This window comes from Carassius auratus, chromosome 1, assembly GCF_003368295.1.
Source record: "Carassius auratus strain Wakin chromosome 1, ASM336829v1, whole genome shotgun sequence".
NCBI lineage: Eukaryota > Metazoa > Chordata > Actinopteri > Cypriniformes > Cyprinidae > Carassius > Carassius auratus.
This window is the reverse complement of record NC_039243.1, coordinates 2,741,153-2,765,705: the sequence shown is the minus strand read 5'-3', so window position 1 is coordinate 2,765,705 and position 24,553 is coordinate 2,741,153. Positions and strand designations below refer to the sequence as shown.

General features: G+C 38.9%; 2 protein-coding genes across 2 annotated transcripts in view; both read right to left on the bottom strand.

Annotated features, from left to right (window-relative positions):
- The window catches only part of LOC113114314 (stonustoxin subunit beta-like), a 54,104-nt gene extending 51,314 nt beyond the window's left edge, over positions 1–2,790 (bottom strand). Inside the window, exon 1 of the mRNA XM_026281259.1 lies at positions 2,734–2,790. The gene's annotated coding sequence lies outside the window, so the exon portion shown is untranslated. The remainder of the gene's footprint in view (positions 1–2,733) is intronic.
- A 290-nt stretch (positions 2,791–3,080) lies between these two features.
- LOC113114182 (NLR family CARD domain-containing protein 3-like) lies at positions 3,081–24,506 on the bottom strand. The gene is made up of 4 exons (XM_026281021.1): positions 24,035–24,506; positions 12,662–12,798; positions 9,698–9,847; positions 3,081–6,103 (listed from the first exon to the last, which is right to left on the bottom strand). Exons 2-4 carry the CDS (start codon positions 12,775–12,777, stop codon positions 4,252–4,254), a joined length of 2,118 nt encoding a protein of 705 aa, XP_026136806.1. The 5' UTR covers positions 12,778–12,798; positions 24,035–24,506; the 3' UTR covers positions 3,081–4,251.
- Between the last annotated feature and the right edge of the window lie 47 nt (positions 24,507–24,553).

Genomic DNA, 24,553 nt, shown 5'->3' with positions numbered 1-24,553 from the left:
GCTTTTGCAGCTATACGCATATATGTTTGTGTGTTACTGACGGCCATATCAAATTCCTGTGTATCTGCTGATGCATTTGGCGAATAAAGTGTTTCTTATCTTATCTTATCTTATCTTATCTTATCTTATCTTATGTTATTCCATGACTGATGGTCACTTCCAACTCTGGCGTTGAAATCACCCAGTATCAGAAGTTTATCCGAGCTGTCTGTAGCAGCAATAATGACTTCTAAGTCATTATAAAACTTGGTTTTGGTCTAGTCAGAGTTGGTCATGGTAGGGGCATAGGCACTGATAATGGTGGCGCCTTTTTACCAAATAGGTGGAGCTGTAAGGTCATTAAACGGTCGTTTATCCCCTTTGGTTGGCCTGCCAGTTGGTTGACCAGGAGATTTTTTACTGCAAAACCAATACCAGCATCACGCCTCTCCTCCTTGCCTCGTCCGCTCCAGAAGAATGTGTAACCTGCACCCACTTCAGTCACTTGTCCAATATCGCCCAATCGGGTCTCACTAAGGGCAGCAACATCCACATTATATCTGGGTAGCTCTCTGCCCACGAGGGCAGTGCGTCTCTCAGGTCTTTTTGATCCAGATGTTTCCATCAAGGTGCACACATTTCAGGCGCCAACAGTGAGTGGTATTATTTGTTCTTCTTTCTGTTTTTCGACCGCAAGTACGGGATCCCGCCAACTGCGGTAGGTTGTTTTGAAGCAGACAATGTTTAGGGTACCTTTTCTAATCCTTTCCTCACTACGGAGGTGAGCAGTGTGATCCTGAATAGGGCTGCTCAGTCACTCAGGGAGTGAGGGAACGACCAATATCCTGAGCCACCTGCGTGCAGGTTTTGCGGCTACAGCTTCCAGCATATCCGTGCCTGCTGCTTCGTCGCTCACCCATCGCCACAGGATTTGGATAATGACGATGGTAAGAAAAAGTGCCATGACTTGCGCAGAGAACTTGGATTTAAGTGAGGGTGATTTGTGCAGCATTCAACCTCACTCTCTCGACCAGCCACATCTGTACCCAGTGGCAAGACGTAGTCAAGACGACTGGAGATGGTCCTCGTTGCAGTAGAAGGTCCAAAGACCCGTTTAGGTGGAATATCCTCCACCAAGAGCTCCACGCGCCCAAGCTCAGACAAGCTGAGTTTTCCGGGTTAGTTAACCGCCGACTGTACCGACTCACCAGGGATGTTGAGCCTGGTGTGCGCCTACGGTAGCAGCTAGAGGGCTGGGCCAGATGTAACAAGCCTGAGGCAAAACTAGCTGGTCAGACACACACACACACACAGTCAGATCATCTACAGACACACACACACACAGAGACATCATCTACAGACACACACACACACACACACACAGTCAGATCATCTACACACACACACACACACACACACACACACACACACACACACAGAGACATCATCTACAGACACACACACACACAGACATCATCTACAGACACACACACACACACAGACATCATCTACAGACACACAGACACACATAAAGACAGATCATCTACAGACACACACACACACAGAGAGACATCATCTACAGACACGCAGACACGCACACACACACACACACACACACAGTCAGACCATCTACAGACACACACACAAAGAGACATTATCTACAGACACACACACACACACACACACACACACACACACACACACAGAGACATCAACTACAGACATATACAGATCATTTACAAACAAACACACACACACACACACACACACACACACAGATCACCTACAGACACACAGAGACACACACACACACACACACACAGAGAGAGAGAGACAGATCAATTATAGACACACACAGACAGCTCATCTACAGACACACAGATACACACACACACAGTCACACACACACACACACACACACACACGCACGCACGCACACACACACACACACACACACACACACACACACAGTGATCAGTTGACTGTAAATGATCTCTTATATGTTCTTAATACCTCAGTATCTGCAGACACACACACAGACACACACACACACCTCAGTATCTGCAGCTGACAGTTTGGACTCTTCAGTCCATCAGAAATAAACTTTACACCAGAGTCCTGCAGGTCATTGTTCCTCAGATCCAGCTCTCTCAGGACACAGTTTGAGGATTGTAGAGCTGAAGACAATCTCTCACAACACTGAGCAGTGAGATTACAGCCAGCAAGACTGAAAGAGACAAGAACACACACCAACAGTCAGATCATCTACAAACACACACACACACACAGTCAGATCATCTACAGACACACACACACACACACTGTGATCAGTTGACTGTAAATGATCTCTTCTATGTTCTTAATACCTCAGTTAATACCTCTTAATACACACACACGCACACACACACACACACACACACACACACTGTGATCAGTTGTCTGTAAATGATCTCTTCTATGTTCTTAATACCTCAGTTAATACCTCTTAATACACACACACGCACACACACACACACACACACACACACACACACACACACACACACACACACACACACACACACACACACACACTGTGATCAGTTGTCTGTAAATGATCTCTTCTATGTTCTAAATACCTCAGTATCTGCAGACACACACACACACACACACACACACACACACACTTCTATGTTCTTAATACCTCAGTATCTGCACACACACACACACACACACACACACACACACACACACACACTTCTATGTTCTTAATACCTCAGTATCTGCAGCTGACAGTTTGGACTCTTCAGTCCATCAGAAATAAACTTTACACCAGAGTCCTGCAGGTCATTGTTCCTCAGATCCAGCTCTCTCAGGACACAGTTTGAGGATTGTAGAGCTGAAGACAATCTCTCACAACACTGAGCAGTGAGATTACAGCCAGAAAATCTAGAAGAGATTAAATACAATTTATTATTATTATTATTTTTAAAGTATTATATCCTTCCTGCTGTATTGTTAATGTGATCAATATTTGTAGTTTCTCTTTATTTGCTGCTTCAGCTGAATTAGTTTGAGTCAGTGGTGTTCACAGGAACAGTAACTTGCTTTGCTTTATTTGATAAATCTCTGCATTAATTGAAGAAATCAACAGATAAATGAGTAAATGAGAAGAAGGAGCAGGTTTGTTGTAGATCTGAAGCCGTGTCTCTGACATTGTTGAGCAGCGCTCGAGCACTAGACTACTGATGAACTTTTCCTGAAACACACAGAAGAATCTTCTCCAGCAGCGTGTTCACGAGAGAGAAGCTCTTCATTCCTCTCCTTCACAATCATAAAGATCATCAGTGGTGTCCTGCACATCATTGTTTTGAGCTGACTGTGAGATCTGATGCTCTAGAGCTGGATTTGTGTTTATTATAGTCTTCAGATCCTGATCTGATATATAGACCCTCTTTTATTTCTGTGTTTGGACACTAATGTTGTGAATCAGAGCTTGTTCTGTAGTCCTTCACAGAAATGCGTCACATCTGAGTTTGTAAAAGTCATTTTCACAAAAGACTGACATGTAAATGGATATTTAACACAGATCTCATTAAATGACAAACTCTTCGCTTGTTTTGTGTGAATAATTCATGTCCGTGTGTGAGCTGCTGAAATGTAAGTTTTAATCTTTTATTTGTGACATTAATGTGGTCACAATGCTGACAGAGTAAATATGTGTTAGAAAACTAGACCTATATCACTCATAATATTACCATTCACACTCATCCACCTTTTCTATGGTTTGATTTATTTTATGTCATAATGCAGAGCTCTTTAAATGTATAATAATGTAAAATAGTGTCTAGTGCTGTACAGTAAAGAGTAAGCAGACGTCAAGCTCTGTCTTCACTGTAATAGTTCACTGTAACAGCAGTCAAACAGCTGCAACATTCAGCATTTATGATCAATAATTACTGCAGATTAAATGTTATTATAGTTATTAATATTAGCAGTAGTTGATATCATGATTGTGTCTTGATTGAGAGTGAAATGTGTGAATGTCAGCTTTACGGATCAATGTGTGGAGCGTCTCTTTGCTGCAGCTGCTGCTGATTTAATGAACCAGTTTCTCATGTGACGGGGTTGTTTTTACCTTTTACTCTAATATCTACTGGATTAAAAACACATGTTGGGACTCCTTTAAGATTCTGGCCTGTTATTCAGGAGAAAATCTCTCATTCAGGAACATTTATTTTAAAGGAGTCAGGTTCATTATTAAATATGATCCTTTAGTTGATGATGAAACACTCACAGAGCTTTTCTGCAGTTGATCACAGCTGGTATCAGTCTTCTTCTCCCCTCAGCTGATGTGTTGTATTTCATGGTGTTCAGCTCATCCAGTGTCTCCTCTGACATCTGAAGCATGTAGGAGATTGTTGAGCAGTGAGCAGCAGAGAGTTTCTTCTCTGAGTGTTTGTCTGATTTCACAAACTCCTGAATCTCTCTGAACAGAGTCTGATCTTTCACTTCCAGCAGACAGAGGAACAGATTGATCGACTGATTAGCTGAGAGACGATAATGATCATTTGGATCTGTGATCCTCTCTTTAATGTACTGTGTGGTTCTGCTGATGGTCTCTGAGCTGTTCTCTGTGTGTGTCAGTAGATCCTGTAAGAGTCTCTGATTGGACTCCAGTGAGATGCCCAGCAGGAACCGCAGGAACAAATCCAGACGTCCATTCTCACTCTTGAGAGCTTTATATACTGCTGATGTTAGTAGATCATACAGAGAGTCTTTATCAGATCTGTTAGATCTGAATTCATGCAGTGGTTTCTTGTTCTTTGTTAAACAGCAGTAAAGCAGATAGAAAGCAGCGAGAAACTCCTGAACGCTCAGATGAATGAAGCTGTAGACTTTCCTCTGATGAATCACAGATTCCTCCTTAAAGATCTCAGTGCAAATCCCAGAATACACCGAGGCGTCAGTGACGTCTATGCTGCTCTCAATCAGGTCCTCCTCATAGAACATCACATTGCCCTTCATCAGCTGTTTGAAAGCCACTTCAGCAAGTTTCACAATCACTTCTCTGTTGGACGGCAGGAGTTTCTCTGGATCTCTCTCTTCATACTTCTGCTTCCTCATGTTGATCTGAATCAGCAAGAAGTGGATGTACATTTCAGTCAGAGTTTGAGGGATTTCTGCACTCAGATCTTCTTCCAGGAGCTTCTGAAGCACAGTGGATGAGATCCAGCAGAAGACGGGGATGTGGCACATGATGTGGAGGCTTCTTGCTCTTCTGATGTGTGAGATGATTCTGCTGGCTTGATGCTCATCACTGATTCTCTTCCTGAAATATTCCTCCTTCTGAGGCTCAGTGAATCCCTGAATTTCTGTCAGACGGTGGATGTATTTGGAGGGGATCTGATTGGCTGCTGCTGGTCTGGAGGTGATCCAGATGAGAGCAGAGGGAAGCAGCTCTCCTTTCATCAGCTTTGACATCAACACAGCCACTGATGAAGTCTCAGTCACATCACAAACTTTCTGAGCGTCTGAAAACATCAGTGTGATTCTGCTTTCATCCAGACCATCAAAGATGAACACAACTTTACACTCCTCATAAATCTGTGAGTCCAGATCTTGAAGTTCAGGATGAAAGTCCAGCAGAAGTCTGTGAAGACTGTACTGATGATCTCTGATCAAGTTCAGCTCTCGAAATGGAAGCACAAACATGAAATCTACATCCTGATTAGCTTTTCCCTCGGCCCAGTCCAGAATGAACTTCTGCACAGAGACGGTTTTTCCGATTCCAGCGATGCCTTTAGTAAGAACAGTCTTGATCTGCTCTTTCTCCTCACATCCTGCTTCAGCGGAGGCTTTAAAGATGTCATTGCAGTAGATTGGAGTGTCTTGTGAGGGTTGTGTTCTGGCTGTTTTCTCCATCTGTAAAACCTCATGTTCTTCATTCACTCCTTCTCTCTCTCCCTCTATGATGTAGAGCTGTGTGTAGATGCTGTTCAGGAGGCTTTCATTCTCCTGGAGTTTCAGTCCCTCAAATAATCTCTCATACTTGTTCTTCATGCTGGTTTTGTGCTGCTCTTTGACTCTCTGTAGTTCATCATTCACTGCTTGAGGAGGATCCTGGGCTCGTATCTGATCGTCTCTGATTGGTAACAAACATAAAAACATGTTTGTGAATAAAACATGTAAGGAACAGCAACACATTTAAGAGAGAAGTGTCAGTTTAATATTCTCCTGTTATATACACCATATTTACATTAAAGTACAACACATTTTCTAGAATATAGGCTACATTTCATCAACTTTATATTTGCTACACTAGTAGTATTTGCTGTGGTATCAAAACTGAAATTGAGAATCGTAAACTTTAATTGGTATCTAACATGTTGGTATAACCCACTTGAACTCTGCAAAATTAACAGCATGTATGGAGCAAAACTATCACCGAATCTTAAGTCAGAGCTGGGTAGGATGGGACTACTGAGGAAAACGGCATGGCAGTGCAACATACGCCGGCTCAGAGGCAAGAGGAAGCGGTGTGCTCGGAAACAGAAGAGAGGCAAGCGAGCCGGCCTCCTGGCTAAGCTAAAGGCTAACAATAACAGACGGGTGATCCCGTCTCTTTTTTTAGATAATGTTCAGGCGTTGGACAACAAAATGGATTTATTAAGGCTGCAAATTAATATGTACAAGGAGATGAGAAACTGCTGTGTGCTTTTATTGACGGAAACATGGCTTAATGACAACGTACCAGATTCTGGACTCCAGATCAGTGGCATGCTACTCCACCGGGCCGACCGGAGTCAGTTGTCGGGGAAGACTCGAGGAGGTGGACTTTGCGTGTATATCAATGAAGGTTGGTGCACTAACTGTTCCATTATTAGCACTCACTGCTCTGGAAATGTTGAATACATGACCATCAAATGCCGGCCGTATTATCTACCGCGAGAGCTCACAGCGGTGTTCATTATTGTTGTTTATATCCCCATGAGCGCAAAAGCTAATGAGGCGCTAGCAGAACTACATGAAAACATAGTCTCTCTCCAAAACAAGTACCCGGATGCATTTTATGTGATTGCTGGAGATTTTAACCATGTAAATTTGACGGACATTACACCAAGGTTTTATCAACATGTTACTATTGCAACCCGGGGAAATAACACCCTCGATCGTGTGTACACAAAAAGACGCGGAGCCTACAGAGCACTCCCTCTTCCTAACCTTGGACTGTCTGATCATATCTCTGTTATGCTTGTTCCCTCTTACAGCCCTGTTGTGAAGACAATGAAACCAACACAAAAGTCAATTACAGTGTGGCCCAGTAATGCTGCCTCTGTGTTGCAACACTGCTTTGAAAGTACTGACTGGCAGGTCTTCAGGGAGGCAGCAACAGATGCTGGAGAGGTGGATCTGGACGAGTATGCATCCTCTGTCACCTGTTACATAAGTAAGTGTGTGGATGATGTTACTACCACTAGGACAATAACTATCCACCCTAACCAGAAGCCCTGGCTAACTGCTGAGGTCAGATCACTTCTGAGAGCACGAGATTCAGCATTCAGGAAGGGTGACACGGAGGCGCTTCGAGTGGCAAGGAGGAAATTGAATACCGGCATAAAAAGAGCCAAGGCTGATTATGCTCTCAAGATACAGGGTCATTTTTCTACCAACGACCCCCAGAGAATGTGGGCTGGCATAAAGAGCATCACTGATTATAAAAGAGGAGATATTGAAGGCTCCAGAGATCCATCTCTTCCTGATGCTCTAAACACTTTCTATGCTCGTTTTGAGGTCTCTAATAACACTCCTAGCACTAGACTCACTGTACCACCTGGTGAGCAGCCACCCAGTGTTACCACAGAAGATGTCAGGAGGGTCCTTCAGAGAGTCAAACCACGGAAAGCTGCAGGCCCAGATAACATCCCAGGCAGGGTTCTGAAAGACTGCGCATTTCAGCTCTCACAGGTACTGACTGACATTTTTAATATCTCACTGTCAAAAGCAGTTGTACCCTCATGCTTTAAATCTGCTACTATCATTCCTGTTCCTAAGACTAACACCGTGTCATGTTTGAATGACTATCGCCCGGTAGCACTCACCCCAATAGTGATGAAGTGTTTTGAGCGGCTGGTCATGACTCAAATCAGTGAGAAAATTGATGACAGCACTGACCAGAATCAGTACGCTTATCGAAAGAACAGGTCCACTGCAGATGCCGTCTCATCAGTTTTACATCTGGCTCTTACCCATCTGGACAGCAAAGACACCTATGTGAGATTGCTTTTTATGGATTTTAGTTCGGCTTTTAATACAATCATTCCACAGACATTGATACACAAACTGGAAATTTTAGGACTGAGTTACTCATTGTGCAACTAGGTCCATTGTTCTTAACACCGGCTCACCACAGGGATGTGTCCTGAGCCCAATGTTGTACACACTGCTGACATATGATTGTTCAGCCAGACACCCGAGTAATCATGTTGTCAAGTTTGCAGATGATACTGTGGTGATGGGACTCATTTCTCAGAATGACGAGTCAGCCTATAGATCAGAGGTGGAACAAATGGTGGCCTGGTGCAAGGATAACAACCTATGCATTAACGTGGAAAAGACTAAAGAAATTATTGTGGACTTTAGAAAAACCAATAGGAGGCACCCCCCTCCCATTTGTATTGAGGGAGCTGAGGTGAAGATTGTCTCCAGCTACAAATATCTATGAGTACATATCAACGATGATTTAAAGTGGAAATCCAACTGTAATAGTCTGGTAAAAAAGGCTCATCAAAGGCTGTATTTTCTGAGGAGGCTTAAAAAGGCTGGCTTGGGAACTACAGTTCTCACATCTTTCTATAGGTGTGTGGTGGAGAGCATCCTAACATCTTGTATTACAGTGTGGTATGGAAACTGCTCTGTAACAGAGAGGAAGGCCCTACAGCGTGTGGTTAAGACGGCAGAGAAAGTCATCGGTTGTAGTCTCCCTGCAATTGCAGATATATACATCAACAGATGCAAGACTAGGGCTGCAAGTATCATGAAAGACTTCTCTCACCCTGCCAATAAACTATTTGACCCTCTTCTTTCAGGCAGGAGGCTGTGAAGCATCAGAGCTAGGACATCAAGGTTAAAAAACAGTTTCTATCCAGAAACCGTGAGACTTTTTAACATTGACAACTACAGAACTGATGAACTGAACTTGCTGTCCTAAATTAGATTGCACTAACTTTATTACTATGCTGCTAATTTTTAAGGGTTTAGTGTGTGGAGAGACTGTACCCATATATTAATATGGGCTTGTATTATTTGTTATTTTATCTATTGTATTTATTGATGAGTAGTTAGTTATTTATTGTGAATGGTTTTAACCGGGCCTCAGTGTCTAATTTCCTTCCAGCTCATGTACATACTTTGGAATGACAATAAAATCCTTTACCTTTACCTTTAAAATCGTATTTATTAGTATAAAAGATAACCTAGATCAGAAACAATAATAAGAGCAACTATTTTATGTTTGTGTGTCAGGCCCAGTAATAATCTGAACAAGTGGCCCGACCGGGCGAGAAGAAACAATCCTTAGCATTGATCTCTGACAAATAAAGTGATTCTAGTTTCCTCTGAGTGCTCCACGCTCCTTATGTGTGACAATAATACAGAAAATAATGAGAACAGCAGACAGCAGAAGAGTAAGAGCTTTAATAATGTCTCACAGCACCATACCAAGATGATGGAGTCTCACCTGGGGTCAGAGGTCACTGGTTCAGCACTGGGGTCAGAGGTCACTGGTTCAGCACTGAGTTTAGGAGGATTATCCATGGCTCTGTCACTCTTCAGAGACACACAGCTGGGATCTGGAGATGAAGATCTCTTCCTCTTCCTCCTGCTGACTCTAAAATATAATTATTCATACACATCTTCACACAGTAATTAACACAACACAATTAGTTCAGATGATGAATGATGTTGTAGGAGTCAGTCTATTGTAGGGATGGGTACCAAGAACCGGTATTTTTTGGACCGGTACGTAATTGGGTTGATACTGAAGTACCGATAAGCTTCGAGACAAATGATACTTTTATTGATACTTGTGTTGTTTTATCTCTGTATACTTCAATGTTAACGATTTATTAGAAGCTGTCTGAAACTCATGAGACACATTCACATCAAATGTCAATTCAACAGTAGTTACACTCACGAGACTCTGCACTTATTTGCAATCACAAAAGTACACTATTTGCGTGTGCTTTAAAGGCCATGTTGCAGGTTAAACACCACTTTCGATTAATGGGTACATAAATCACTCAAGATATGTATATCATTTTTAAAATGTCTCAAAAATGGGCTCAAATACCTATTTTTTAAGTTTTTGGTATAAACAGTTTTTTTACGCAACTCGGTGATGACGTCATGTTGGGGAGAAGTCGAGGAAAGGTAGCCTCAGTCTAGTATGATGCAGCGTTCCAGGCAACCCGTAACCCGTGTTTTTCCAACCTTAAACCCATGAAAGTGCACTGGAACGGCAATCAAGCCCGTGACTTTCCACCGTGAACTCGTGTCTTGTACTAGATCGATGCACTCCGAGTTCCGAGGTCACACGGCAGGCGAAACAAGGATGACAGCCCATACGAATAATAATGCCTGCTGATGCAGTGTTCATGCAAGTAGTACACGTTGAAAAAACGATTTTAGGTCAATTCAACGTTGCAATAAAATAAATAATCTAGTTACAATTTCTTGCGCTCAGAAAGTTTGGCGTAACTTGCCTGGAACGGTACAAAGTCATTAGTAGTGGTATGAAATAGTGATTACGAGCTCAAAAACCTGCCTGGAACGCAGCATCAGAACTAACGTTATAGCGACTGACTGGGATGAGGAAGAGGTGGCGAAAGCAATGTATGATGACCCGCAGCTGTGTAATTTCGATCGAGCCAGCCGTGAGGGGGCAAATGAGGAATTGCCAAGAACTGATGTCCGTCAAAGCCTATAATGCATGGTCCGAGGAGAATGAGTGGAGAGTTGGTGAAGTGTCCCGGTGAGTTGCTATCATTTAGCATCGCAGCAATGAGCACTGGAGCTAGTCTACAAGCAGCAGTGCACAATAACGACACACACACACACATACATATACATACATTATATATATATATATATATATATATATATATATATATATATATATATATATATATATATATATATATATAATTTATTTTTTACTGTCATTGAATAGCACCGAGTGAAAAAAATCATTATTTTCTTTATATCTAGTGGCAGTGATCATGACGTTAGTTCAGATAAGTACTGGTAACCTTTGTCATAGTGTCGTAGAACTGGTAAACTTTGTATTTGTCATCTAGAAATAAAAGGCATCATGCTAGCTATATGGACATTTCTAAGCGTTTATCTCGTCCTCCGGTGAAAATGTTGTTGCAAACGTAGCCGTGTGTGTGTCGCTGTGTTTGACAGGAGCTTGTGTGGGTGCCGTCCCATGTTAACTGCGGTAGAAAGCTTGTGCTGTAGGGAAGTGAGTGCGTTTGGGTCGCTATCTCTCAATCTATCGGTCTGTCTATATATCTATATACTGTATCTAGTCTATCTATCTATCTATATATATATATTTATCTATTTATCTATAATCTGCGTTCTGCGCTACCTGAATACTCTCGTCTCTCTAGTCACTCTCAATGCTCTCAAGGCGGCTTTGGTAAATTCTCTCCCCAACGTGACGTGATGCGATGCATTGTGGGGGAAAGCAGACCGCTGTAAGATAGTACCTACTTTTTCGTATTGTATTCCGTTTTGTGATACCCAACAACATAAAATACAATGTTTAACAGTTTAAATGTTTATTACCAACAAGCAAATTGCACATATTCAAAAAAAAAATTAACCTTGCAACATGGCCTATAAGTTCTTGCTGGTAAAACGTTTTATTTGTATGACGTGTTTATTCAGAGCACGTTCACCCGAAGCGTCCATACACTAAAATACCAGTCAAACAGCACCAGATTATTTAGTTATATAAGTTATCATGTGATTGTACTAATACTGTCAGAAACATACACGGTTTACATATAATTACAGTTAATTATGTCTTAAATGAAAGTTAACAGGCAAGAGAGAAATGGTGCATGCATCTCTTAAAGAGACAGTACTAAACACCGCAGCTTGTCATTAAAGAGACGGTTCACCCAAAAATTACAATACAAGTCAGTCATGTATAAATCTGTATTTATTCTTGTTCTGAACACAAAATAATATATTTTGAAGAATGTGGGCAAGCAAACAGTTGCTGGTCCACACTGACTTTAATAATAGGAAAAAATATATGAAAATCACTTTGGACTCATGTTCAACAGAAGAAGAAACTCATTCAGGTTTAAAACAACTTGAGAGTAAATGATGACACAATTTTCATCTTTGGGTGAACTATTCCTTTAATGTTAAAAAGAGAAAAATAACTCACTGCTCTTCACTGAAGAACATTAATGATATAATACATATACAATAATAAATATATAATACAATAACAGTTGCTTTAGTTCAGCAGTGATAAAATAACTTGAAATTTTCAACAACTTTGTATCTTCATGCACCAAATAGTATTGATAACAGTATCAGTAAGTTATTCGTATCGGTATCGATAAAATGTAAACAATGCCCATCCCTAGTCTATTGTCTCCAGTACAGGACAGTGTCTCACCTGGGGTCAGAGGTCACTGGTTCAGCACGGAGTTCAGGAGGATTATCCATGGATCTGTCACTCTTCAGAGACACACAGCTGTGATCTGGAAATGAAGATCTCTCACTGATCTCCATGATGAGGAACTGATTTGAGGTCTGTCAATGAAAAAAACCAAAACAAATAACAGAAACACTTAATAGTGAATGTTTTTGTAGCTATGACTCTGCTGTCCACCCATAATAATTTATTTATTTTTTAGTAATAAAGTATATTTCTCATCATGCAGCAGTGTAGTGATTCTATGGTGTGTAGTGGTTCAGAATATATACGAGTGATACCTGACTGACAAATCTTCACTGTTTAGAAAGACCTGTTTTATAGTATCAGACCAGAGTTTACACCCACTGATCTATATATCAGTGATTACACCTGGTTTCTCTGTGTGTGTGTTCACTTTGGATGGGTTAAATGCAGAGCATGAATTCTGCGTATGGGGCACAATACTTGGCTGAATGTCACGTCACTAGTTTTGTAACCCATTCAGTTATACAGTGTCTTGTCCTAATAATCCTTGCTGAATCTGACTTTCCAAAGCGCTGGTAACCTTAAACCAATTCAGTGATCTAAATCCTGCATCCCACGATCATTGCCCTTAACCTTAACTAACACAACAAACTCTTCACTGACCCCAGAGATCCTGATAGAGTTAGAACACACAAAAATCAAGAAATACAATGTTGGACCATAGACTATAGTGTAGGACAGGCAAATCACGTGGTCTCGCGAATCCTGCACTTCTGATCTGCTTCTGGTGTGAGGATGCAACAAAACCTCATCGGAGCAGTAACGCGCCGCTAAAACATTCAGTGGAAATTGGGGCTAAGTGCAACTAAGACAAGCCCGTCAGCACAGCTCTATCAGTATTAACAATTCAATCTTATTGAACATAATTTATTTTCATCATCAATGATCATAGTAGAACAGCTTTCTCAAGCAGTTTGTTATGCATTTTGGAAACAGGAGATGAGCCCCTGGTCTAATGCACCACCTGGCCTGAGAAACCCCTTCTCAAAGACTTTGTCATTATTTGGGCAGCACACACATTTTGAATGCCATCGGCAGAATTCAAATGAGCCATTTTAATCTAGATTAATTCCAAGATTACAGTGAGATTAATCTAGATTAAAAAAAATAATCTATGCTCACCACTATATATATATATATACACACAGTCGTCTTTGTGATGAATCAGTGTAAAATCAGGGTTTCATCCCAATCGTTTTTTAATTTAATATTAAAATCTGAAATATGTCATATTCATTAATCTCATGAATTTACTTCAAACCTGCACTCACTTACTAGAAATAAACCAGAGATGACTCTATCAGTGTCAGAAATGGTCTTTCCTATTAGGGGCGAATTATTTTTATTAACCATTTGAACAGAATGTCGTATTAGGCCTAAATATGTATGTCATCCTTAATGTTAAATTATTAAATGTTAATGTTAAATTAGAATACATGTAATATGACAATAGGCTGTTACCAATTAAATCAGTATTAATCAAGTCTTCAGAGATTCTATATATTTATATTCTAACTACTTGTTTTTTTTTTTTTTTTTGTGTATATGTGTGTGTGTGTGTGTGTGTGTGTATGTCAACATTTCAAGTGGATCAAATCCTTTAATCAAAGTTGTTCTAAATCCAAAATGTGATGTTGTCTTAGAAAAACTTTAATGAACTTCTTGGATCCACTTCAAATGTTGACATGTACAGTATTGTTCAAAATAATAGCAGTACAATGTGACTAACCAGAATAATCAAGGTTTTTCGTATATTTTTTTATTGCTACGTGGCAAACAAGTTACCAGTAGGTTCAGTAGATTCTCAGAAAACAAATGAGACCCAGCATTCATGATATGCACGCTCTTAAGGCTGTGCAATTGGGCAATTAGTTGAATTAGTTGAAAGGGATGTGTTCAAAAAAATAGCAGTGTGGCATTCAATCACTGAGGTCATCAGTTTTGTGAAGAAACAGGTGTGAATCAGGTGGCCCCATTTAAGGATGAAGCCAACACTTGTTGAACATGCATTTGAAGAACAGCGTACTTTGATTAAAAAGTTGATTAGAGAGGGGAAAACCTATAAAGAGGTGCAAAAAATGATAGGCTGTTCAGCTAAAATTATCTCCAATGCCTTAAAATGGAGAGCAAAACCAGAGAGACGTGGAAGAAAACGGAAGACAACCATCAAAATGGATAGAAGAATAACCAGAATGGCAAAGGCTCAGCCAATGATCACCTCCAGGATGATCAAAGACAGTCTGGAGTTACCTGTAAGTACTGTGACAGTTATAAAACGTCTGTGTGAAGCTAATCTATTTTCAAGAATCCCCCGCAAAGTCCCTCTGTTAAAAAAAAGGCATGTGCAGAAGAGGTTACAATTTGCCAAAGAACACATCAACTGGCCTAAAGAGAAATGGAGGAACATTTTGTGGACTGATGAGAGTAAAATTGTTCTTTTTGGGTCCAAGGGCCACAGGCAGTTTGTGAGACGACCCCCAAACTCTGAATTCAAGCCACAGTACACAGTGAAGACAGTGAAGCATGGAGGTGCAAGCATCATGATATGGGCATGTTTCTCCTACTATGGTGTTGGGCCTATTTATCGCATACCAGGGGTCATGGATCAGTTTGCATATGTTAAAATACTTGAAGAGGTCATGTTGCCCTATGCTGAAGAGGACATGGCCTTGAAATGGTTGTTTCAACAAGACAATGACCCAAAACACACTAGTAAACGGGCAAAGTCTTGGTTCCAAACCAACAAAATTAATGTTATGGAGTGGCCAGCCCAATCTCCAGACCTTAATCCAATTGAGAACTTGTGGGGTGATATCAAAAATGCTGTTTCTGAAGCAAAACCAAGAAATGTGAATGAATTGTGGAATGTTGTTAAAGAATCATGGAGTGGAATAACAGCTGAGAGGTGCCACAAGTTGGTTGACTCCATGCCACACAGATGTCAAGCAGTTTTAAAAAACTGTGGTCATACAACTAAATATTAGTTTAGTGATTCACAGGATTGCTAAATCCCAGGAAAAAAAAAATGTTTGTACAAAATAGTTTTGAGCTTGTACAGTCAAAGGTAGACACTGCTATTTTTTTGAACACACCCCTTTCAACTAATTGCCCAATTGCACAGCCTTAGGAGCGTGCATATCATGAATGCTGGGTCTTGTTTGTTTTCTGACAATCTACTGAACCTACTGGTAACTTGTTTGCCACGTAGCAATAAAAAATATACTAAAAACCTTGATTATTCTGGTTAGTCACATTGTACTGCTATTATTTTGAACAATACTGTATGTATTGGGCTAAAAGAGACTTTTGCATCTTTTTGCTCTTTTGCTAGTTTAGACTGCTTGTATTGATCTCAGTAATAAAATTGTCTGCTAAATGTAAAAGTTGTTGTGCAAGTTACTTCCAAACTATAATACATTATAGATTACGTGTTACTGTCATTTAAACGTAATCTCTTTACTGTACAATAATACTGTAGAATTGTAATGCGTTACATGACTCCTGTATTACTTTCAAGTTATTCTACATTTAAGTTACTTTCACCAAAATAACTACTGAAGCAGATCTTTACATTCTGTCAAAATGTACTACAGAGCATTTTACATCCAAAAGAGGGTGATATGGTGTAGCATAATTACTGTGGGATATCCAGGATACTAACAATATACACTCACCTAAAGGATTATTAGGAACTAATACTGTGTCTGACCCTTTCCCCTTCAGAACTGCCTTAATTCTACATGGCATTGATTCAACAAGGTGCTGAAAGAATTCCTTAGAAATGTTGGCCCATATTGATAGGATAGCATCTTGCAGTTGATGGAGATTTGTGGGATGCACATCCAGGACACGAAGCTACCATTCCACCACATCCCAAAGATTGGGTTGAGATCTGGTGACTGTGGGGGCCATTTTAGTACAGTGAACTCATTGTCATGTTCAAGAAACCGGTCAGAAATGATTCAACCTTTGTGACATGGTGCATTATCCTGCTGGAAGTAGCCATCAGAGGATGGGTACATGGTGGTCATTAAGGCATGGACATGGTCAGAAACAATGCTCAGGTAGGCCGTGGCATTTAAACGATGCCCAATTGCACACAAATACACCACCAGCAGCAGCCTGCACAGTGGTAGCAAGGCATGATGGATCCATGTTCTCATTCTGTTTACACCAAATTCTGACTCTACCATCTGAATGTCTCAACAGAAATCCAGACTCATCAGACCAGGCAACATTTTTCCAGTCTTCAACTGTCCAATTTTGGTGAGCTCGTGCACACTGTAGCCTCTTTTTCCTATTTGTAATGGAGATGAGTGGTACCCGGTGGGGTCTTCTGCTGTTGTAGCCCATCCGTCTCAAGGTTGTGTGTGTTGTGGCTTCACAAATGCTTTGCTGCATACCTCGGTTGTAACGAGTGGTTATTTCAGTCAAAGTTGCTCTTCTATCAGCTTGATTCAGTCGAGCCATTCTCCTCTGACCTCTAGCATCAACAAGGCATTTTCTCCCACAGGACTGACACATACTGGATGTTTTTCTCTTTTCACACCATTCTTTGTAAACACTAGAAATGGTTGTGTGTGGAAATCCCAGTAACTGAGCAGATTGTGAAATACTCAGACCGGCCCGTCTGGCACCAACAACCATGCCACGCTCAAAATTGCTTAAATCACCTTTCTTTCCCATTCTGACATTCAGTTTGGAGTTCAGGAGATTGTCTTGACCAGGACCACACCCCTAAATGCATTGAAGCAACTGCCTTGTGATTGGATGATTAGATAATTGCATTAATGAGAAATTGAACAGGTGTTTCTAATAATCCTTCAGGTGAGTGTATACTTGTGTTTTATGTCCATACTTTATCAACAGGTATTCTCTCACCTGGATTTCCTCTAGTTTCTTACTATATCATACGCTTTTTCACAGTCAAAGAACAATCTCTTTATTAAACAATGTTTTTCTAGTGTCTGTCTACTGTTCCTCGTCCCCTAAATCCACTCTGATCTGGTGATAACTTCTTACAAATAACACAATAATCTTTCTGTAATCTTTATTTTCTGTATAGATGGGAAGTGAGTGCTCTTGGTCTTCAGTTTGTTGGATTACTTCCTTCTGGGAATAACTATTGGCTCTTTCCATGTCTTTTGTAAAACCTCTTGGATCCAGATCTTGTCGAATAAAACCCAAAGTCTCTGCACTGAGATGTTTTATCTGACCATAGCTCACTCCGTCGTGTCCAGCTGCTGATTCTTTCACTCTTTTTAATGCTTTCTTAAATTCAGTCATTTCAAATGTCCAGAACTTCCCTTCTGTCTTTTACTGTCAGCTTTATTCTGAACATCTCTTCTCTTCATCTCTTTCTCTCTTCACACAAGTTTCTAGAAGAGTTGTCATTTATAAACTCCTCTGGAAACATTATTGTCTTCTCTTCATCTGTTTCTGCTAACTCTTCTCCAGTGTTAATTTCGTTGACTAAATATTTTCGTCATTATTTTCGTCACGAATATATTTTTGCCGACGAAAACGAAACGAAAACTAAAATAGAAGGCACTGATGGAGACTAAAACTATGACTAAATTGATTGACATTATCGTCAACGAATAAAGGACGAGACGAAAATAGACTGTGACGAAAATCAAATCAGCAGACGGGAGAGATGCGAGGAATGAGCAAAAGAACCGGCAAAACAGAACAGACTGCATGAGAGAAGAGAACCAATCAGAGCCTGACTTATTGAGACGTGAAGCGAAGGTTTTCAGTTTTTATGAGCTCCCGGGAAGTCGGCATTCGAGGTGATAGGGACTTTAAGCAACAGCCTCTGGTGGAACGGCAACGCCATTCTGGCGTTGTATTGCGCCTGCGCGAATTTAACTGCTACTTTGTGACGTTCTAATTTAACGGTCTACTACGGGAGAACAGCTGATTTGCCGGAGTCGCTACAACGTGAGAGGTTAGGTAAATAAATGTTATGTTTTTAGACTTATTTACATCATACAATATTAAAAACTCCTCTTCTGACAAAAGATTGTCATTTAACGCCAAAAGCAATCCTTCTCTTGCTTTTTTAAATTATATATTTTTTTGGATCTCAATAAATGAATTAATGCTGCGTTGCGCTGTTCTGTTTTACTGTTGCTTAGTGACTTTTACGTTCTTGGCTACAGCGGTGTGACGGCAAACTTCCGGTCGCTGTAGCCGTTCCATTCGCAGCTGTTGCTTAAAGTCCCTACTGTCTAAAAGAGCGACAAAATGTCCACAGCTCACTTCACGTTTGACGACGAACAAAACAAAACAAAGTGTAAAGCACGCAGAGTGCTCATTCGTGGCAAGAACACAACCAATTTGAAAAGACATTTACAGACGAGCCACCCGGACATTTTCTCAAATGTAATTTCACAACGATGTTCTTTTGTTTATTGAGCTAAGCAAAATTGGAAGACTGCAGTGCGTAGATGTTGTAGCATTAAATATTACGAACTGAAAAGTACTGTAAAATAGCCCCTTCTTCAAATTAGATGCGAGCACAATACTAATACGTAATATCATGATAAATACATTTGATTAATACTAATGTTTAGTATATTTTATAATGTTCTACTTGTTGACAATATCACAAATATTTCTATATTAGTCATGTGAAACGTGAATGTTCACATCCTATCATTATACATACAAATCTAGCAATATTGTAGTATTTAAAACATACAATATTGCTAGACAAATGAATACCTTATAAAATCTTGTTACTTTTTTTATCCACCCAACTTATTAAATATTTACTTTAAATGTATGCACTTATTGTTCAGCTCAGCTGTAAGCTTTAAGGTCCTGGACCTAATGTTATTTTTCTTTTATTGATGGTCAATTGGCAGCTAGTTATTGTTTACATTATCATGACAGTGTTTGTTGCTGCCTAAAAGCTTTTGAATCAAAATAAAGACACAGTTGTGTTGAAATAAAGTTGAATTTGTGTTTTATATATTTTGGTTAAGTTTGTTTCCTATACCAGCTGTAAAAAATTGTCTAGTAAATCTGTTATTGATTTTAGTCTTATTTTAGTCGACTAAAATACCAAGCAATTTTAGTCGACTAAAATACCAAGCAATTTTAGTCGACTAAAATAAGACTAAAATTAAAACAAATCAGATGACTAAAACTTGACTAAAACTAAAAAGAATTATAGTCAAAAGACTAAGACTAAAACTAAATTAAAATTTCGTGTCAAAATTAACACTGCTCTTCTCCTCTTCTGAGAACAGATCATTCAATCTCTTACCTATTCCTCATATCTTATTCATTATATCTCCAAAAATATGTTTTAGTCTTTCTGACCACCACATCTTGAGCCTCTTTACTTTGGATTACATTTTCTTTTCAGTTTCCTAAACGCTTTTCTTTTATTTCTTATAGCTTCATTGCGATCTTCATCCCAACACGGAAACATTTTCTTCTTCCTGATTGTCTTTCCATCATTTTAAACTGTCACAACAACTCCCTCAAATCTCCGTTAAAGTGTGAAGAGTTTAACACGAGAGCGACATTCTACAATAATACATGATATTAGAAGCTGACAACTCAACTTACCGTCAACTCTGAGACCTGAACAGAAGGATTTAAACTCTTCAGAATACGCCTTTACTCTCGAGTTTACTTTTCGGCTTATTCAAAAAGTGCAAGAAGCTAGCTTAAGCTAACAGTTATGTGGAGAAATTATAAAGGCAGCGAATCATAAGTGACCAACTTATTTTGTAGAAGTGTCAGTGTTTTGTCTGTGTAAGTGACCAACTTATTAAAGACGGTCTATGATACAAGATAAAGATTAAGGTATTTTAGAAATGTTAAAGTTACAGTGCAATAAAAAATGTAAACCTCCAGCAGAATTAAATATATGATTGTAATAAAGCTCCAACAAGATGTGGGGTAGTTTAATTTTACTTTAAACAAATAATTAAGAGTAGAAACATCCACAAACTAAACCTTTCTGCCTTAGAAATCTGTCTCTATCTGTTACTGACAGATCACGCTGTAAACATGAATTTAATTTGTGTCAGACAGAGAGAATAAGAAGTTCAATATTAAGATTTGATCTCTTTTTCTGATCTCTACATATAATTATACCTAGATATTTAACTTCAGATTTGACTGCGACGTCACACATTTTAACATCAGTAGAATCTTTTATAGATAAAAGTTCACATTTATGGATATTAAGACATAAACCAGGAGCAGATGAAAAAAACTAATTGTGTCTAAAGCTACATGAACTTGATCTTTATTTTTTAAGAGTTGTGTCATCAGCTAGTTGTGTTATTAATATCGATCGATTATAGATATATCTCAAATAATGTGGATGACTAAGAGTTGCACAGAAGTGGAAAAGATGAGGTGAGAAAGTGTTAAACCTCTCTCTGTTAAACCTTTGAGTAGCACCATGTTGAGATTTCATTCAAGCATTGACATTATTAGTATACAAAGATTGAACTGCATTAATAAAATCAGGCCAAAACAAAATACTCAAGGACTTAAGAATAAAAGAAAATTTAATGGAATCAAAAGCTTTATAAAATCAAGAAAAAGTCACTGTCATCCAGGATAAAGTCTGATTAATCTAAAATATCAAGAACAAGTCTAATATTGTTTGAAATAAGTCTGTCATAAAGCCCGACTGACATTCATCTATTATATCATCTAGGACACATTTAATCTTTTGAGCAAATATCATGTCTATTATTTTGTAGTCATTATTCAGAAGACTTATTGTCAGCAGTTCTCTGACTGAGAGTCTTTTTGAGGTTTAGGATCACATTTATAACACCCTGAGTCACAGACGGTGGGAGAATACTCTTTTAAAAGCTTTCTAAATAAACACTAAACCTCCTTTAACCACCTCCTTCTTGAGCGAACACAAGCACACTTTACTTTTCTAATACACAAGTTATCAAATTAATTCTGAAGTTGATCTAATTCTGATTTCTGTTCAACAGATAAATCCTCAAAAGGAGATCAGGAGAGGTAGACAAGTCTTTTAACAATATCACGTTCCTCTGCTTTATATCGCTGAGCTTTCTGAGTTCCAGCTTTTTGTGCTTTGGTTCCTTCAATGGTTTCAGGAAGTGGAACGAGTTCACCTGAGTCTGACTCAAAGACATAAAAGTGAAAGATCGTTTCTCCAGAATCTTGCTGAACATTAACTGATGTCATTGTCATTCCTCACAGGCTCTCTGTACTTTAACCTGAGGATAGATCAAACCCTCGACATGTTTCTGTTCTCGTCTCTCCTGTTCTTACTGCACTATGGACTTATCTCTTATCTCTTCATGTAAAGGTCATTCCAGATATTACAGAGATGATATTCTTCACAAGAATCCCGCTCAAGTGCAGAAGAGGTTTAGTTGTGGAAGAAGCAGGAAGAATAAATAAATACTGGACACAGGCAAAGTTTAGAAAGAAATATGGCAGTTTGGGAACTACTAAAGATTGAAATAAGAATATTTAGCATTCAATTTAGAAAAACACGTATTCAAGACATAATCAAAGAGATTTCTAATTAAACTCAATCAGCTACCCATCATCCAACAGTGATGATTAAGAAAATGTACAGAAAGACTGAGACTGTATTTATCAAGAAAAAGCCTCGGAAATATCTGGAAGGAAACGGATGAAGAAGGAGAAAGAAAGATACTTGTTTAGTCTTGAGAAAAGAAACACAGAAATAAACTTAATTAGAAAATAAAAATGAACAGTAGTGTTACTGAGGACCTAGACATGATTTCTGAATCTGTCTCTAAATATTACACAGATATTTATTCTTTAGGAGAAGATCGAGACAATGTGATTCTTTTAAAACGATTATAAAAGTCCAAAAACATTGTCTTTAGAAAGAAAACAGAGAGATCTCAAGACCTTTCTCTAAATGAAACTGAATTCTGTATAAATCTCTTAAAAACAACAAATCCTCTGGAAATGATGGGCCTACATCATAATATTATATAGTTTTTATAAATGATAAATCTGAATTCCTGTTAGCGGTGTGTGAAGAATCCTTACATCACTTAAACAAGGAGTTATCACCTGATCCCTAAACGTCAAAAACATATCCTCTTATTAGAAAATTGGTGAACTATCTCATAACTAAATAATGATTATAAGATAATGGCATAAATTTTTGCGAAACATATGAAAAATGCATTAAATGAGATAATTGATGAAACTCAATGTGGATTCATGAAAGGTCGTCACGTTTCCTCTAATATTCGTTTAGTTACTGATTTAGTGCAGTATAGTAATTTATTAAATGGAGACACTTTAATACTTTTTCTGGATTTTAGAAAAGCTTTTGATACAGTAAGCCATAATTTTATATTTGATTCATTAAAATTATTTGGTTTCTGTCAATATTTCATCAAAAGTGTAAGAATTATGAACTGTGTAGCAATATTTCTATTAAACTTGTCAAAGGAACATCTTCTAGATCTGAAATAAATCGAGGAGTCAGACGAGGTTTTCCAAATCCTGCGTTCTTCTCTTGGTCGAGGCTCAAGTTTTAATAATATGATAAATGTATTGCAGTTCATGAAAGACAGATTAAAATATCATAACTTGCTGATGACGAGACAGTTTTTCTTGGTGATAGTTTTCACAATTCTCTGGATTGAGTTTAAATCTGTCGAAGTGTGAGATCCTACATCTTAAAAATATCAACCTCTCCACTGTCTGTAATATTCCTGTTAGAAGCATGGTGAACTATTTGGGAATCTAAATCTAGAAAAATACTGATGGTCAACTCAAATGTTATACCTGTTATTGATAAGATGCAGAAGAGGTATAATTGATGATTGGTGAGAGATCTTTCTGTTCAAGGAAGAGTTTAATAAAGTAAAGCAGAAGATCTTTGGAGAGCAGCATATCTCTCGTCTTCACTGAGTGTCCCAAAGATTATATGATCACAAATGAATAAATACTCTTTAATTTCATCTGGAGAAACAAGCCTCATAAAATACATAAAGTGTCATCCTGATGGTGGGTTAAATGTTCTTAATTTTACTAAAATAAAATAATAAAACACAGAATACTTGTTTCCCCACCTTTGCTTATTTATTAGTAAAGAATCCGTTAATTTCTCTCAACTAAAACAATCCCTGGAGTTAGATATTATTATAATCCTGAAGATGAACTGATCTTCTGATTTTACAAGCGTCACAACTCACTACAACGGGTTAAAGCTCGAGTTTAGTATGAAAGCGACGCGAAAACGAACACATTCTACAATAATATGAGATGAAATCAGAAGATTATAACTGAACTTACCGTGATGTGGTCTTTATGTCAGTTTGTAACTCTTGGAAATGTGATTATACACTCGATTAGTATTGAGACTCTACTTTCGGTTTCGAAACAAAAGGCGTGTCCTCGTGATGCAGACCGCGCATGCGCAAGAGACCTCAGGTGACAACAACACACAAGCCCCGCCCATTTATCTGCTTTCAGTCTGTTAAATGTGTTCAGCGCCACCTACTGCACTGGAGTGTGACACAACACTTCCTCAGTTACATTCTACTCTTCTAGTTCATATACAGTTCATTTACATCTCTTTACATTCACATATCTCAAATGTGTCTGTGACCTTTTTATTCATAAAAGTCGGTGTATTTAATTGTGTGGCCTATGCATATGTCATAACTCTAGTCTAGTAAATATTTTTTTGATTGATTTAATTATTGTAATATTTTCTTCTGTTTGTCTGTATCCATTATCTCTCTTCTTCCACTTTTGCATTTAAATGGACTGTGGCGAGTGGGGCGGGGCCGAGAGGCGTGGGAACGAGGA

Bases quoted from the DNA above. Each gene is read 5' to 3' on its own strand.
- LOC113114182 (XM_026281021.1), bottom strand. From the start codon at position 12,777: ATGGAGATCAGTGAGAGATCTTCATTTCCAGATCACAGCTGTGTGTCT. The intron at 9,848-12,661 runs GTGAGACACTGT...ATTATATTTTAG, and splicing joins CCAGTGACCTCTGACCCCAG to AGTCAGCAGGAGGAAGAGGA. The intron at 6,104-9,697 runs GTGAGACTCCAT...GTTACCAATCAG, and splicing joins CCAGTGACCTCTGACCCCAG to AGACGATCAGATACGAGCCC.